This window comes from Vespula pensylvanica, chromosome 1 (genome assembly GCF_014466175.1).
Source record: "Vespula pensylvanica isolate Volc-1 chromosome 1, ASM1446617v1, whole genome shotgun sequence".
NCBI classification, from domain to species: domain Eukaryota; kingdom Metazoa; phylum Arthropoda; class Insecta; order Hymenoptera; family Vespidae; genus Vespula; species Vespula pensylvanica.
The window spans coordinates 2,560,497-2,578,534 of NC_057685.1; the positions used below are offsets into that span (position 1 = coordinate 2,560,497).

The 18,038-nt window shown below is 37.9% G+C and overlaps 2 protein-coding genes across 2 annotated transcripts in view; both read right to left on the reverse strand.

Moving 5' to 3' along the window:
• The window catches only part of LOC122627622 (protein pangolin, isoforms A/H/I/S-like), a 243,447-nt gene extending 230,012 nt beyond the window's left edge, over window positions 1-13,435 (reverse strand). Inside the window, 2 exon segments of the mRNA XM_043808892.1 lie at window positions 12,794-12,872; window positions 13,149-13,435. Coding sequence (XP_043664827.1) covers window positions 12,794-12,872; window positions 13,149-13,298 — 229 coding nt within the window. The 5' untranslated portion in view covers window positions 13,299-13,435.
• Window positions 13,436-14,829: 1,394 nt separating this feature from the next.
• LOC122632399 lies at window positions 14,830-16,724 on the reverse strand. The gene is made up of 3 exons (XM_043819137.1): window positions 16,675-16,724; window positions 16,056-16,440; window positions 14,830-14,853 (listed from the first exon to the last, which is right to left on the reverse strand). The coding sequence occupies exons 1-3, from the start codon at window positions 16,722-16,724 to the stop codon at window positions 14,830-14,832; spliced, it is 459 nt and encodes a 152-aa protein (XP_043675072.1).
• Between the last annotated feature and the right edge of the window lie 1,314 nt (window positions 16,725-18,038).

Below are 18,038 nucleotides of genomic sequence, written 5' to 3' on the forward strand. Positions count from 1 at the left end.
GCTCGTTCGCAGATTCTTCTATCTATCTATCTATCTCTTTTTCTATTTATGTATTTATCTATTTATCTATTTATCTATTTATCTATCTATCTCGTTCGCTCTCTCAAGCACTTTTGAAAATATCTTATCTTTTCTCTCTTTCTCTCTCTTTCTATAAACTTTGGTTTTTGTATGATTTCACAGTATCATTCAATATTTCCTATCATTCTTCTTCATAAAAATCAAAAGCATATTATCCCTTTTTATCTACCTCTCGCAAAGGATCGCTCCTTAATCGTAACTGCCTTCTACGAGGAAGCACGGAAATGGCGAGTAATTAGCGAACGTGGACTAATCAAATACGAGCCAACCATCTTCTTCTTCTTCTTCTTCTTCTTCTTCTTCTTTCTCTTCTTATTCTTATTCTCTTTCTCTATTTTTTTTTTTTTTTTTCTTTTAACAGGGAAGGATGAACGTTCGAAAACGGCGAGTAGTAAGAGTATATATCCACCGCTCGTCCTTTACGAGAAAGATCGCAGCGTTAATTGACTCGAGGTGGGGAGTCGCACGGTCGAACGACTTTCTTTGACGAAAATCGTTTCGACGGGCTCTCGGAAACAAGGAGACAAACCTGAATCGTAACCACGAACCCGAAAGAAAAACCGGTATTTCGGTTTGGAAGGCGCGGGCGCCCGTGCCCATACCCATGCCCGTGCCCGTGCCCATTGCCCGTGCCCGTGCCTGTGCCTGTGCCCGCACCGAACCTTATTAACATACGACTCTCTGAAACTCTTCTTACACGATACCTCGACACTACCACCACTACGCTATCGCTATATATCATATGAATGCACATATTTACGTACGTAATGTACGTATGTATGTGTAGTTAGGCATGCACATTTATATGTATATATATATATATACACATTAAGTATTTACAAGAACGTCAGAGAAAGAGAAAGAGAGAGAAAGAATGCACAGTGTATTGAAATAATAATAAAAATAATTATTATCATATATGTGTATCATAATAACAATAATTTTATTATTATTTGTTAACGTTCACAATATACATTATTTTTAATTTTCTCTCTAACTTTTTAATCTTTTCATGAGAATATTTTATCACGATTAAAAAATAATCATATCTATATTATTCAAAATTGTTTAACGTTATCACTGACATTCGCATTTATTTTTATATTAAAAATCGTATATAATACATTATATCGATTTATTTATCTATCTCTCTATTTTTCCTTTCTCATTTAATCCTTATTACAACCTATTCACTTTTTCCTTTCTCCCTCTCTCCCTCTCTCTCTCTCTCTCTCTCTCTCTTTCTCTCTATAACTAATTCACATAATCGAACAAAACGAAAGGAACATTTTGTTAGGCAACGGGCGCGTTAGCATTTTTAATAAATTATTCAATAAGTTAAAAATTGCTTTAGCCCGAAACTCGTATTAGCAGACGGTAATCAAGCAGGCAACCAGCCAATCAGAAAGTAACAGCAGGCTCGTTGTCCAGAACGAGAGATAACCTACACGTTCCTGCTGTTACTGTTGGTACACTGGTACTGGTACTGGTACTGGTGCTGGTGTTGGCATGGGTTCGTTTTGGATGTACCGTATCTCTCTCACGCGGCGGATATTACATTTAATAGCCGTGCTTTTTACCGCGCGCGTTGCGACGACGAAATCCCCGCGTTATTATTGGCATCGATGCGTACGCCGATGGGAGATTATCGAATCGTAAATGGAATATTAAACCTTCTGCCTCCGACGATTGATATTCCGTGTAAATAAAGTGGGCCGGATTTGATATGAGAGAAAGAGAGAGAGAGAGAAAGTCGCAAGAACGAACAATTTTGTAATAATTATTATTCGCTCTCGTTAATGAAAATCTATTATAAATTTTTTAACAGAAGATAAGAGAAAAAGATCTCATTCATTTAATAAATATTTCGTTTCCAATTCGTTAATCCGATCGAACGGATTATTATTATAGTTCAACCTTTTTTCTCGATAATTTTAATATTAGACCTATCAGATAATTATTCTTAATATCGAATTAATTAGATTGTGTGTGTGTGTGTGTTTGTTTGTGATACGGTGATAGATACGGTGAAAGTGGTCTCTCAATCATTTCAGATATTTACAAGACACGTTTTGTCACGAGCTGTACTTTAAATTTTTTCGATTATAAATTATAATTATTTTTTCTATGATTGTCATTATGTTACAAAAAAGAAAAAGAAATCATTTTTATATAATTCAAATTCGAATATCGTAATGATATCTCGAAACGAAAAATATATGTATGATTTATGATTAGATCATTTTTATAATCATCGACGATTTATATACGTCAGAAAGAAGAAAGATGGAAGTGAAAATAGAAATTTATAAAATTATTCACACCTACGTCTATACAAAGATTTAAAGGATTACAACCTTTGAAAAAATGCTTTTCCTTCTCTAAAATAATATTTAAAGGAAATTATTTTTTCGTAGAAAATTTGTAATTTGTTAATAATAATAATTAATAAATAAATCGTAATAATAAATAAAATGACAAGTATTAGGGGATCGAAGAAAGAGAGTTTTCTCCAACAAAGAGTTTTCTTTAAAAAGTCTCTAACAAAGTTCTTGCACAGAATAACAATAGATCTATTGTTTATGAGATAATTGTGAAGGAAATCTGGTTACAGTCCAAGCCGTATTTGTAATTCGCGCTCGAATCGAAAGAACCACGTGCTCGGCACGTGTCGAGTGACTCGAACACGCCGGATATCGTTCGGGTCGTTCCGCGAAAACAAAGTACCGGAAATTATCATTAGATATTTAAAACGCTACAGAGCTTTCTAATGGAACCCTTGTTAAGTATGTTATATCTACTTCAAAAAAAAAAAAAAAAAAAAAAAAGAAAGAAATAGAAAAAAACAGACGAAATCTTCAAAGTGTTTCCCACCCTCAAAAACAATAATAAACGCCATATTTACGAGCTCGTTCTAAAAGTCATACAAGGATCTAAATATCGATCGCTCGTCTCATTTCATCGTCTTTATCGATAAAATCATTTCAAATTCGTTACGATAAATAAATAATTATTACATCTCATCCGTAATAATACTTTAACTATTCAATTTTTCTCTTCGACGATTTTAAATCTAATCTAAAAAAAAAAAAAAAAAAAAAATTCAATTAAAAAAGTCTCGTATACAATACGTATGAATTTTTCCTTTGAAAAATATATTTACATACACATACACATATACATATAAATACATACATACATATATATATATATATATATATATATATATATATATATATGAACATACAAATATATATTAAGAAAATATATATATATATATATTAAATGTTCGAATGTTTGCACGAGTCGAAATTTGAAGAGAAAGAAGATAGAAGAGGCAGGATCAACCTTCGGGGTATAGTTATAGTTGTCGAACCAAAGGAATATGGGTGGGGTAGTAACGTAGTCAGTATGAAAGAGGAAGAAGGAAGAAAGAGAAGAAGAAGAAGAAGAAGAAGAAGAAGAAGAAGAAGAGGAAGAAGAGGAATGGAAGGAGGACCTTCTCTCTTCTCGGCCAAGCTCTCCGAATGCAAGAAGTCCGGCAGGTAGGCTCGTTAGCGAGCAGGTAGGTAGGGGTACATGGGGGTACAGGGAGTAGAAGGAAAGATAGATAGAGAGAGAGAGAGAGAGAGAGAGAGAGAGAGAGAGAGACCAGGATAGGTGTATAATGCTGACTGTAGTCGGTGTATCTGTATTCATATACCGGGTGTGTCATTCATTCGACGACTCATTGAAATTCCAACTACGGCTAATTTTACGACACGTTTAAATAACCGAGTACTCGTTTTATCGATGATCGATTATTACTACACGGGTTTCTTTGTAAGAGAATGTAAAGAGGAAAAAAAGAGATTTTTTTAAGATCTAAAAAAATAAAAAGAGAGAGAGAGAGAGAGAGAGAGAGAAAAGGAAGGGAGGAAAAAGAAACAAGATCCTTATGCCACCTCGTAAAAATCTTATAAGAACGGAATAACAATGAATCGGCGAAAGCGATAGTGCATTGTTAAGTCAATCGTTTAATTAAAAACGATCGCGAAATCATTTCGAAGAAGTAAGAATTTTTCTTTCGTTTTTTTTTGTTTTCGAACACCCAGTATGCTCAGGCGAGCGCAAGAAATGGGTGTGGGTTAGGTTCGAGAGGAGCTGAAGCAAGAGGAAGAGAGAGAGAATGAGCGAGCGAACGAACGAACGAACGAACGAACGAACGAAGGAACGAACGAACGAACGAGCGAGCGAACGAGAGAGAAAGAGAGAGAGAAAGAGAAGGACGTAGGAGACAGGCGTGAAGAGAGAGGAAAGAGAGAACTCGCTTGGGTGCCATGTGCATCGGTGAGCGGATACACATCGTGAGGTTCGGAGGGAAGGTATTCGGGCAAGTTCAGGGTGATGCAGCAGCCTTCCCTCTCCCTCACCTCTCTCTCTCTCTCTCTCTCTCTCTCTCTCTCTCTCTCTTTCTCTCTCTCTTAGTCTCCAGAACTCGCCTCCTCGTTTCTCGCTCGCTATGCTCGCTCGACTCCTCTCGTCGATCCGAGTAGTCTCTCTCTACGTTGTCCCAGCTTCTATATCTTCTTTCTCTTTCTTTCTGTATCCTCGCTACACATCCTATAACTGAGAATGAGAAAGAAAGAGAGAGAGAGAGAGAGAGAGAGAGAGAGTCAGGCTCGTTTCGTTTCGTTTCGTTTTTCGTCTCTCGGAAGGATAAGAAGACTACGCGGTTTGTTGCTCGAGGCGATCTAGGCGCCCAAGCTCGCTCTATCTTTCTCTCTCTCTCTCTCTTTCTTTCTTTCACACTCCAGAAGAGAACCGAACGTTATCTCTCTCTCTCTCTCTCTCTCTCGTTCGTTCGAAGCGAGCTAAGAGAGTTGGCCGCCTACACGCGAACTCGTCAATTACTTCGCACAACGAGACACATCGTTTCTGCCTGCTCGCGTTCGCATTCGCGTTTGCGTTCGCTCTCCGCGTTAGCGCGCGCGCGCGAGCTCTCTCTCTCTCTCTCTCTCTCTCTCTCTGCATACGATATTCACGAGTAAGTGCGATCCAGAGACGGCGGCGGATGCAGTTTCCAAGTAGCGACAAATCAGTCTGGTCTCTCTTGTACTCACACAACGATATACGAACAAATATCTACTGTTTTCTTTGTACAATCCTCTTCTCTCTCTCTCTCTCTCTCTCTCTCTCTCTCTTTCTCTTTGTCTATCTATTTTCTTTCTTACTTCTTCCCAATGTAAATTAAAAATAAAAATAAATTAAAAAAAAAAAAAAAAAAAAAAAAAAGAAAAAAGAAAAGGACTACATAAAATCGTAATATAAAATGTTTCGTAGAGATTAAAATAAGTACGTTTCAACTATTACGTACGCGTTTTACGTGTAATATATAAATTATTTTTCTCTAAAGATCCATCCTTATCTCTTTTACGTTCCAACATTAAATACCCCTGAAAATAATAATCGTCACTTACTCGATATCATTTACCGTGCGTTTTTAAGAAGTCGAGATTGAAAGTTGCATTTTCGCTACTGTTACTGCTACTAAAATATTACTACTGCTACTACTACTACTGTTACATCGTTAACCAGAGATTTCAATGGAATAGTCGTTGAAAGATTCTACCAACGTGGGTAAATAATAATCGTTTATCATACTAAACTAATCTTCCTCCACTCTCCCTCGATCTCCATCATCATCATCATCATCATCATCATCATCATCATCATCGTCGTCGTATTCGTTGGAAACGATTAGTTGTTCTCATCTTCATTTTCTTTGTTTACATATGTAAGGGTACAGATACGTATGTGTGTGTACGTGAATATGTCGATCTTCATTTGCCAATCTACCAATCACCAAAGAGAGAGAGAGAGAAAGATAGAGAGAGATAGGAGAGGAGGCCCTAGTAAATACGGTGATTAGTATTAACTCATCCTGTCCCTCTTGGAATTTCGTTTTGAAAAGAATTTTTGTTCTATGTTCTCCTCCCTTCCTTCCTTCCTTCCTTCCATCCTTCTACCCCACTATACCACCATCACTATACTACCATCATCGCGTTTAGTATTACATGTATGCGTGTATCGTATATACACCGAAAAGAGGAATTAACGTGGTCCGCGCTTTCTGCTTTTGTACTTTTCTCTCCGTTATTACAGGGACGAGTAGAGAACGTTTCTCTTTCTCTTTCTCTTCCTCTTTTTCTTTCTCTTTCTCTTTCTCTTTCTCTATCTTATACTCCGACCGCACACACGCGATATATCTCACGAAATTACAGACGGAATTTTTCGAAGCAACGTAGAAGCCTCTTTAAGAAACATAAGGAGGACGCAAACTGGTTTTCGAATCTCGTTCGGAGGGAATTTTAAAAAACGCAGCTCCCCTCTATTTCTCTTTCTCTCTCTTTTGTCCACTTAGACAGTAGAAAAGAACAGTTTTTATTTTCTCTCTCTCTCTCTCTCTTTTCTTTTTTTTTTTTCGTAGAATTTATTTATTTATTTTGTTTTTTTTCTCCCCTCGTTAACGGTAGGCAAAAAAAGAACATAAAGAGAAACGCAATCGATATGAAATAAAACCCAAAATTCTCAAGAAATCAATTTTGTTATTGATCCGACAAAATAAATAAATATATTTTTCATACTTTGGAATTATTCGGAACACGGATATCTCGAGCAAGATACATCGTGTGGCTTGATGGATTGGCGGGTCAATCATAGACGGACTATTTTTCGTAGAACATCATTGATGGAACAACAAATGAAAAAAAAAAAAGAGAGAGAGAGAAAAAAAAAAGAAAAAAACAAATACAAAAATCAATAAAAAATTAAACAAACCCCGAACAATTCATATCAATTTGTGATAAATCCAAGAAAACAAAATTTATATATATATATATATATATATATACACATATATTTGATATCTTTTAATTATTCCAAATCACGATATATCCATTGACATGGTAGAGATCGGTGCCACGGGATAAATTTGAAAAATGAATCCTTTTTTTTTTTTTTTTAACAAAGCATGTAATACCAAAAATGATCTTGGAAAAATGAACTCGTGGAAGAAACTAGTTTGAATGCGAACAAAAAAAAAATAAAATAAAACAGAATAAAATAAAATAAAGAATGAAATAAAGGGTAGAAAAAGGGAGAAAAAAAGATTAAAAAAAAAAAGAAAAGAAAGATGTAAAAAAAAAAAGGATCTTCGGTGAAGTAATCGACGGGAAGATTAATCTCACCTCAACCTTCTTTCGCTTTCCTCGAAGCACCGTAATTAACCACTTAAGCGATTACGAAGCAACCCGCGACGTACATACTTACATATAACGTACTCTCCGCGTGTTTCTTTGAAAGCGAGAACGAAACCTTCGCTTTCGCTCGACAAACAACAACGGATGCACCGTAACAAGTAGCATAGTAGTACAGTATAGCATAGTATAGTATAATATAGTATATAGTATAGTAACGTAAATGACGCAAGTTTCCTAACGAATTTTCCTAACGACATTTTCATTATATTTTCTTTACACGAAATCGATATCTATCTTCTTTACGAATCGTCGATAAATAATTAATAAAAATAACAATAATCGAGAGAAAAAAAGAGAAGGGTTAACGGGGAGAGTAGAAACCCTTCAATCAAAATGAACATTTCAAGTGTTAACTTCTTACAAACTCCTCGATGACAATAATAATTGAAAACTTTATTCTTCTAATTCTTTTATTACGTTCAAAAATTTGTTTTTGCGAATATGCCGAACGAATTTTTTCAAAAGATTTTTTTTAACTGACCGAAATGAAGAACTACAATATCTCCGATTTACGATTCGTACATTTGCAACAATTATTTCTTAAAGAAAAAAAAAAAAAAAAAAAAAAAAGAAAATCTATCAATCTAATCTAAAATTTAGAAGGTCTGAAGATGTTCTAAGAATTTTTTGGTAAGACTTACTCGCCGAAAGACACGTGTCGGAAATACGATGACCCCAATTTAAAGTTTTCGATACTCGTAAAAAATTTTATGGAGATTAAGGGATAATAATAATAATAATAATAATAATAATAATAATAATAATAATAATAATAACAATAATAATAATAACAATAACAATAATAATAATATAAATAATAATAATAATCTTAAAGGAGAGTCAAATTTCGACGAGATCGTTTAAGATCTGAACGAATGAAACGCGTTCGACTTTTAAAATAAATACCGAAATTATTTCGAGACACAAATCTCGAACGTTCTCTCGTAGAGAGAGAAAGAGAGAAAGAGACACGTGTCTAAAAGTTAGCAGCAGCTTTGATCGGCGTTGAACAACGCGTTACTCATTAAAATGTTTTGGCAACATGCTCGACATTGTGTACCGTGCGACAGGATTCGATTTGTCAGTGACATATACACATACATACGTTCATATGATGTACAACACACACACACACATCATCATCATATTTATACGTATATACGTGTTACGTACGATGTACAAAGAGATCTATCCAACTGAAGTAAAAAAACGTAAATCAGTTAAAAAAGAAAAGAAAAGAAAAGAAAAGAAAAGAAACAAAGAAAGAAGAATGAAAGAAAGAAATCTTTCGGTCATGGTATATATACAAATTGACCACCGTATCATTTTCAATTTATTTTGCCGTATTTCGTATGTAATTTATGAGAACCAAACGAGATCCGTTATGAATTCTTTTTTGTTTTTCAAATTGTTGTGTCATTGGTCGGTCTATTCTCCTTTTCTCTCAATTGTATTATTCTCTCTTTCTATACAATGGATTCTTCTCTGTTTCCACCGTCAATGTGACCATTCGCTCTCTTCGGAAAACATGGGAATTCGGATCGATGCCCATCTAATTATACGTGTGATATTAAGCATAATGTTATCCCTTCGTAACGAGCTCGATGGAAATCAAATCAACTTGGATGTCAAACGATTCGAATAAAGCCACCAACTTGATAGATATATGAATAATTAAAAAAAAATAATACATACATACATATATAATACTATATATCTATATTTAATTATATATATATATATATATATAATACATATATATATTTAATTATACAAAATTATTTCAGAAATCAAATAAAAAAGCTAACAATAAAATTATTTATTATTGAAAGTTGAGAGATAAATGATATATACATACATATCAATTCTGAATAATTAAAAACTATACATATCAATATATATATATATATATACATATAAAAATTATTCAGAATTATTGATTGAATTATTAAAAAATCAAATAAAAAAAGAAGACAATAAAATTATTATTATTTTATCGTCGAAAGTCGAGAGGTTAATGATCGAGACGATTCAAAATGGACGCCAGGAAACATATGAAGAAAGTAAAATTGAGAGACGCTCAGGTTAACGAGCGGATCAAACATATTTTTTTCTTGAATATTCAAACTCGAAAAGATGAAAAGTAACAACGACGTTGAATTCAAAACAATTTCTTCCGAAATATTTAACCACTCCTCTTCTCTGCTCTCTCTCTCTCTCTCTTTTTGATTCTTTCACTTTCTCTATTTACAATGGTCAATAACTCCATAGCACGATCTCGTGAATTATCGGATTGGCGTTCGAACCGATCGAGGTATCTTCGTCGTTAGTTCGATTCTTATCGCGTCTCGATCGTTCTTAAACGACGTTAATCGAAGAAATCGAGTCGAGATATCCTCGGCTATCTCTTCGGAACAGACAACCTTATCAGATCGTTCGGTATGTCAAGGAGGACGACGGAAATGGCGCCTTCCGATGTCGAGCTCCACGAGATAGAAAGAAAAAGAGCTAAACGGAAAGAGATAGATAGATAGATAGATAGATAGATAGATAGATAGATAGATAGAGAAAGAAAGAGAGAGAATGAGATAAAACATGAACGATTTTCACGCCCGAAGGCAAATCGACAATTTGAAAACGTGTTCGAGGCGTTTCTCTCGAAACTGACACGAACTGGACTGGATTCCTCTTGCTTTCTCTCTCTCTCTCTCTCTCTTTTTATTTTAACTCTATCTCTTTCGCGTAGAACGATCAAAACGAGAGGATTTGCGACGTTGAAAGTCTCAAGGAACAGTAGATTGACGTGAAATTAAATTGGAAAATAACTAGGATCTAACGAGTTACGTTAGTTTTCCTGATAACACGATTAACGTTATTAACGTTAGATCTAGTATTACACGCGTAATCCGTATTAATTTATCAAGCACTGTTATATATACATCCTTCGGCGACTTTATATGCTATCATTCGATTTGAAAGATAGAGACAAGTGTTATGGTGGAATCGTAATCGAGACGTCGATTCGTATTATATAGATACGTTAGGATCGTCAAGAAGTTTATTACCGCTAACTAATAACTATTCGTTTCTATTGCATTCAAAGAGATCTTATATGCGTCTCTCTGATGTTTGTGTGTGTGTGTGTCTGTGTGTGTTTGACTATTATCGAATATAAAAATTGTATTGAAAAAATTATGAAAATGTAATTGTAGAAATAATGATAACGCGAATTACAATGTTTAATTTTCAAAGTTCTACTCTTATGATTATATTTATACTTTTCAGATTAATAATATTATTATTATTATTAACAACGATAATTCATTCGATCTCGATTTCACTATCGAAACGTTAGTGATTTTTCTTACGTATACCAGACATTATCGCCGAGTAAAAGTATCAATGATCGTAAAAATTTACGTCAAAATTTGTTATCTTCGTTATCTTTTTTTTTTTTTTTTTCTTTTTTACGTACAGATCGATGACCGACAACTTCGCAGATAATTTTAAAGATCGATCGCACATTCTTTTCCTTCTTCGGGATCAATTCGAATTAATACTTCATACCGATAGTAAATGTATTGAATTACAGTAGTAAATAACTTGTTAAGCACGTTCAACGATTACTTATAATTGAAAACATCTGCATGAAAAGAAGATTGCTTTAAACGAAAAAAAAAAAAAAGTATACCTTAATAGAGAGAAAGAAGAAAAAAAAAATGCAATAACAAATTAGCAAACACATAAATTTCCCACATACGCGTAATAAGAAATGGCAAAAGATATTATAGATTAATTAGATAATAGGTTGGGCGATCAAGAGAGTTGATAATAATATCCTGACGATTTCGATATCGAAACAAAGGCACCTTTTAGTATTCCAGTCGAACGATAATGGTTCGACGAATCGATCGGTACGTTTCTCTTTGAAACGAGATGTACGTACATACGTACGTATGTATGCATATACGTAAATGTACGTAAATGTACGTACGTATCTCTACCTGTCTCTACTACTATAATACATACACGAGCCACGTGCTCGAAAGTACTTTTTCGTGGAATTCTCGGTTAATCGAATAATTCGTGGACGCGCGCTTCCGCTCTCGTAGTCACGATGAGAGGAACAAACACATACTACTATACATATATAGTATGTTATCTCAGGGTAACGTAACGCGTTTATTACGGAGACGAGTTAATTTTTCAACGATCTGGAAAGGAATCGACTTAGCGTCCGAGGAATAAGATTATTTAGAGGAAAATGAATAAAATTTTCTTTTTAATTAACGGCTTCTCTATTTCTCCTCTCTCTCTCTACTTCTCTTTCTTTTTTTTTTTTTAAATCCGTCTCTCTGTCTCTCTTTCTAGGCGACGATGTTACGCTCGGTTAGACATAACGTCGTTTCTTTCATCGAGTTTTTACCATAAATCGGCGACGCACACACACGTGTACTAGAGGACTCTCATACGAACGTTTAAAACTTTGAAAAAAAAAAAAAAAATAAAAGAAAAGAAAAAAAGAAGTAAAAGAGAAAAGGAAATAACCAAAAAGAGAAAAATAGAAAGAAAGAAAGAAAGAAAAAAGAAAGAAAAGAGACAAACAAAAATATTGCAAAATCCGGGTGTCCAGTTTTCCTCGCCGGAAAGTTCAAAGGGACACCTTCCAAGGCATTAAAACGATTGAACGCGTGGAGTCCATTAGTTGCCGCCGTCGACATACGTATACCAATTATGCCAACGAGAAAGAGAGAACAATAAGATCGGTTTACCGAAAAAGAGTAGGAAACAACTTTTCTTTGCTGTAATTGGTTACTATTTAAACGAAAAAAAAAAAAAAAAAAAAAAAGAAAAAGAAATAAAAAGAAAGTAAAACAAAAAAAATATACATTACATACATTTCAGATACGAACAAAAAGAAAAGCCGCTTAACAATTCCACCAATTTTAAGTTTCCAAAAAAAAAAAAAAAAAAAAAGTTAACGTAAACAGAATTTGTCCATCTTAAAAAACTTAATAATAGACGAGATATTAAAATTCGTAGGACGATTCGTAAAACGATAAAAACACATACTCGCGTTCCACGTACGTACGCCTATCTCAAACATAATGTCGTATTTGATTCGAAGAGAAAGAAAGAAGGAAATGAAGAAACAAAACGAAAAAAGAAAAAACTAAATAAATAAATAAATAAATAAATAAATAGATAAAAACATGACAATGCAGTAAAAAAAAAAAAATTGTACGAGAAAAAAAAAATAAAAGATAGAAAATGTGTCCGTGAGCGTACGCACGTACAAGAAGAAGTACCTACGTACCTACTACGTTACGTATGCATATTAAATACAGAAACGTCCCAGAAAAAAAAAAAAAAAAAAAAAAAGAAATATGAGAATTTGTTGGAAGACTTACCAAAAACGGGACTGAGGTCGGACCTGGCCGACGTCTTGCCCGTCGTAGCGTAGCTCCCAGCGGCGAGCGAGCCCTTTTCCTGCAACAACACACACACATCATCGTCCTTATGGGATGGTGTCCCGTCTCTCCCGGTAATTATAGAAGAATGACGTAGGACGTAGTTGTATTGATGATGAGGATGAAGACTAGTAGTAGTATTATTATTACTACTAGAAGTAGTAGTAGTAGTAGTAGTAGTAGTGCAAGTAGTAGTAGTAGTAGTGCTAGTAGTGGTAGTAGTAGTAGTAGTAGTAGTAGTAGTAGTAGTAAGAGGTGTATGATGATGATAATGATGATGATTATCGTAGCGCACCTCGGACTCCGTAAGGTCGATGAGGGAGCTCTTCTCTTCGGTGAGGTTTTCCGAGGACCTCTTCTCGTCCTCACCCTCATCCTTGAAAACCTTGACCTCGTCCTCACTACCGAGATCGTCGCCGCCGCCGCTGCTACTGACGTGCGGCATTATTGCGGGCCGGGCGACGGCCACCGTCGTCGTCGTCGTCGTCTTTCTTTTTATTATTATTCTTAATTCTTCTTCTTCTTCCTCTACTCCTTCTTCTACTATTTTTTTGTTGTTTTCCTTTACTTTACTCCTCCGCCTTGTATTCTTTATACTTTTAAACTTTTACTTTTAACTTCTCTTTCTCTTCCTTTTTCAATCTTTCTTTCTCTCTCTCTCTCTCTCTCTCTCTCTCTCTCTCTCTCTCTCTCTCTCTCTCTTTCTTATCTTCTTCTTCGACAATCTTTTTCTTCTCTTCCTCGTCGTCCTCCCTCGCAACAACAATAACCAACAAGGATAATAATAATAATAATAATAATAATAATGATGATAATAATGAGAGTAATAGTAGTAGTAGTAGTAGTGTAGTAGTAGTAGTAGTAGTAATAGTAATAATAGTAATAATAGTAATAATAATGATAATAATGATAATAATAATAATAACAACAACAACAACAACGACGACGACGACGAGAATGACGACGGCGACGATGATGACAATGACGATGACAACGATAACAACAACAACGACGAGAGGAAGAAGAACGAAAAGCACAAAAACTACAACGACGATTTTCGACGATTTCCTTTGTAATCGTCGAAACGATCACCAACAACGCAACGTCGTGACGACGAATGATCTTCGTGTATCGTTAATATACGATCCTCGTTGTTTCGATGACGATGACGACGACGAAGAACAACGATGGCAACGATGACGTCGATGATCCCACTGATGTTGTTGTCGTTGTTACTAATGCTGTTGCTACTGTTGTTGTTGTTGTGTTGTTGTTGTTGTCGTTGTTGTTGTTGTATTTTCGCGCTTATTCTCTCTCTCGGCCCTTTCCTCCCTTTACGAGGGCCGACGTCAAACAGATAGGAGGAACGAGAGAGGAGAGAGCGCGTGGTGCGATGACCGTTACGGTGCGAACGGTGTGTTGGGGTTGGAGTTTTGACGAGAAGGGGTGGGGGGATAAGGGAGAGTGGGGAGTAGCAGTAGTAGTAGTAGGAGGAGGAGGAGAAGAGAGGAGGGGAGGGGAGAAGAGACGACGATAGGTGGCGGGTGGGTGGTAGGTCGGTTGTCGCGGCGAACGCCCGAACTTGGAGGGGGAGGGAGGGAAGGAGAGAGAGAGAAGCCGAGGCGGGAAATTTGAATCTGTCGTTCTCTCTCTCTTTCTCTCTCTCTCTCTCTCACTCTTTTTCTTTTTCTCTTTCTTTCTCTACAGCTCCTCTCTCTCTCTCTCTCTCTCTCTCTCTATACGTTGCTTCGTAACGTTCTTTGCTCGATATCTCTTTCTTTTTCTTTTTCTTTATTTAACGTAGCTTCGTTTAATAACGTTTTATTCAACGTTGCTTCTATTATATCTTTCCTCTCTCTCTCTCTCTCTCTCTCTCTCTCTGTTTTTGTTTTCTTTCTTTAACGTACTTTCTTCCACCGTTATATATCTTCTTTCTTTTCTTTCCTTTCTTCTTTGGCTTTTCGTCGAGACACTCTTTAACCGCCGACGGCCGCGAACCTCTAAAAAAACACTCTCGTAACCGCGAGATCGAATCGAATAGAGAATAAGTATCAAGTACAAGTCGAGTTAAAGTTTCGATTTTCACCACCTTTTCTTTCGGTCACTTTTAATCCGAAGGGGGGAGGGGATCCAGGTTAAATGGGTGGCTGACTGCGGCCACGAGTAAAAGGGGTTTCACGGGTTCCGAGGGGTGTTATTGGAGGGTGGGGGCAACAACACTGAGAAACGCACGATTCGTTGAAACGTTGCGGCGTGGGGGTTCGAGGGGATTGGGGACCACCACGACGAGCGACAAAGAGCACTGAAGCACTTTTCTTCCTTCCTTTCTTTCTTTCTTTCTTCTTCTTCTCTTTTCTTTTCTTCTCGACTCGTCTTTTTCTTGAAATTTCTTTCTCTCCTCGTTCTTCCTCTTATCGATCCTCTTTCTTCTCTTCCTGGAATTATTCCCGCGTTGCGCGCGGCGGCACACAAAAAGAGGATAAAAAAAAACACGAGTAACAATAAACGCGTGTACGACGACGACGACGACACAGTAATATCGCACGTGCGAGAATGGGAGATAGAAAGGGTATGAGAGATAAGAAAGGGAAAAGGAAGAAAAGGAAAAAGAGGAGAGAGTGAAAGATAGAGACGCGCTACCGATCGGTGGGGCAGCAGCAACACGTCGGAGAAACGTGAATAAGCGGAATGGTCGAGGATGAGGAAGGGCACGAAGGAAGGGAAAAAAACAGAGTCGAGAGAAAGGGAGAGAGAGAGAGAGAGAGAGAGGTAGGGGGAGAGATAGAGATAGAGAGAGAGAGAGAGAGAGCGAGGAAAAAGCAAAGTACGTGGAAAGAAGTCGTATATATTTTGGTCGGATGGATGGATAGAGGAAAAAACGAGGAATAGTACGATGGACGGTGGAAAAGAGAGATTAGATGGATGTACGTTTTACGTGTCGCGTCGAGCCTCGTGTGCTGCGTTGCGCGTTGCCGTTTATAGTATAATAGAAGGTGGTGCGTGTACGCGAAGAAGATAGAGATATATAATGTGTGTTTATATATGCGTGGCGCGCGCGCGTGGCCGCGCGGCGCTCTTAATGCACGGCGCAACCGAGCCGAACCTCGCGATCTTCTCGCACCGCGAATCCTCGCAACGACAACGACGACGACGACAACGACGACGACGACGATGCTGATGCTGATGCTGCTGCTACTGGTACTGGTACTGGTACTGCTGGTACCGTTGATACTGATACTGATACTGCTGCTGCTACTGCTGCTAGTGCTGCTGCTGCTGTTGCCGTTGCTGTTACTGCTACTGTTGCCAATGCTACTGATTCTTCTTCTTGCGATACTGTCGACGATACCTCTGATAATGCTACCGTAGCCGGTAATTCGTTAACTGCTACCGATGATAATAATATCGTTGCTGCTGCCGATGCTATTGCCACTGCTCTTGCTGCTACTTCTTCTTCCTTTGCTATCTGAGCCTTCGCTCCTGCTGCCGTGATTATAGCGATGAGAAGAAGAGAAGAGATCGGTTCGCGTCTACTTAATTGCCGGTAATGCGCTTTATCCTCGTTTTGTTGAAGCTCGTTTTGTTGGCTAAGGTAAAAGCACGGGCGGCGAAGCACGCTAGCGAATCCGCGACTACGACGACGAGGAGAAAGTGGCCGTCCAAGATAACGAGATGACAACGACGACAAAGCTGTAGAAGAAGAAGAAGAAGCAGAAGAGGAAGAAGAAGAAGACGACGACGGCGACGATGACGAGGACGATGGGGAAGAAGACGACGACAACGATGACAGTAGTAGTCCGTGATAATGACGACGATAATACTGATACTTGTTGTAATGCTGTTGGTGCCGGTCCACGCGCCGGCCGGCCATCGTGCCCGCTCGCGGGATACCGAGAAGGTAAAAGCAGCGAGCGACCGAGAGCAGCCCCGCGCGATAAGCTCTACGTGCGCGCTCGCTCGCTACTGTTAAAATCACGTACACACACACACACACACACACACCAACCAACACACACCGTCGACAAACTCTCTCTCTCTCTCTCTCTTTCTCTTTTTCTCTTTCGCTCGCTCTCTTTCTCTCTCTCTCTCTCTCTCTCTCCCTCCCTCCCTCTCTTTCTCTTTCTTTCTCCCTTTTCTATCACGATGTAAGCGGCGACGAGAGAGCTGCTGCGTGCGCGCGCGCTACCCTGTCCTCTCTCTCTCTCTCTCGCTCGCTCGCTCTCGCCCGTGTCTCGAGGCCAGATCGGTCGATCTACTCTGCCTGGATGCTCGGTGCCGACTGCCGGCGACGCCGAGCTCGGGCGGGCGGCTCTCCCACGCGACGACCAATCACGACGGCGTATTCGCCGGCGCGCCGACGCGCCACCTCGCCCCCCGCGACGCAGACACACCGGCCAGTCATGGCAGGCAGCCACGGCCGAGCCGAGCTAACCCGACCGCCCGCCGAGCCCGCCCGACCGAGCCCGACCTCCCCTCTACCGTCCCTCTTCTAACCGTCCGATTCCTACTCCTACTCCTCCGACTAACTGCCAAAGAAAGAGAGAGCCACGGATACGTGTATATATGTGTATATGTATATATATATATACATACTATATATATATATATATATACGTTTTTACATCCCAACGTACATATGTACACACTCGCCGATCCAACGGTCGATGCCTATAGATTTTTTTAAAATTCCGATTCTAATGTCTCGTTATTGGAACGTTTATATTTTTATCTTTCGCGTTGAAATTAGAAATTGTCGATAGGACGATAGGACACGCTTCACGTCCGTTCGAACAAGTTAACGTTCGATAGATGGCGTGTTTTAAAAGGAAAAAACTTTGTGGTATTACCGACGTACGATTGATTAATTAGTGCGATCGAGATTAGTTCGTAATAGACTATTTCGTAGATTGTATTTACGGATTCTCGATCGGTTCGATAACGGTCGAAAACGGGGACCCATTAATGAGTTCGAATTCTAGCGCGTAATCCCTTTACTCGTCGAGAGCGTCGATTCCTCCGCGTATCCATCTATCCATCCATCTATCTATCTATCTGTATGTCTCTGTATTAACGTATATACACGTACCTATGTATGTACATTATCGTAATTATGCCAATTGCGTAATTGGAAATACGATCGGTGGTCGTACGGGTTTAACGCCGCGTAATTTCCATAGAAACGGGA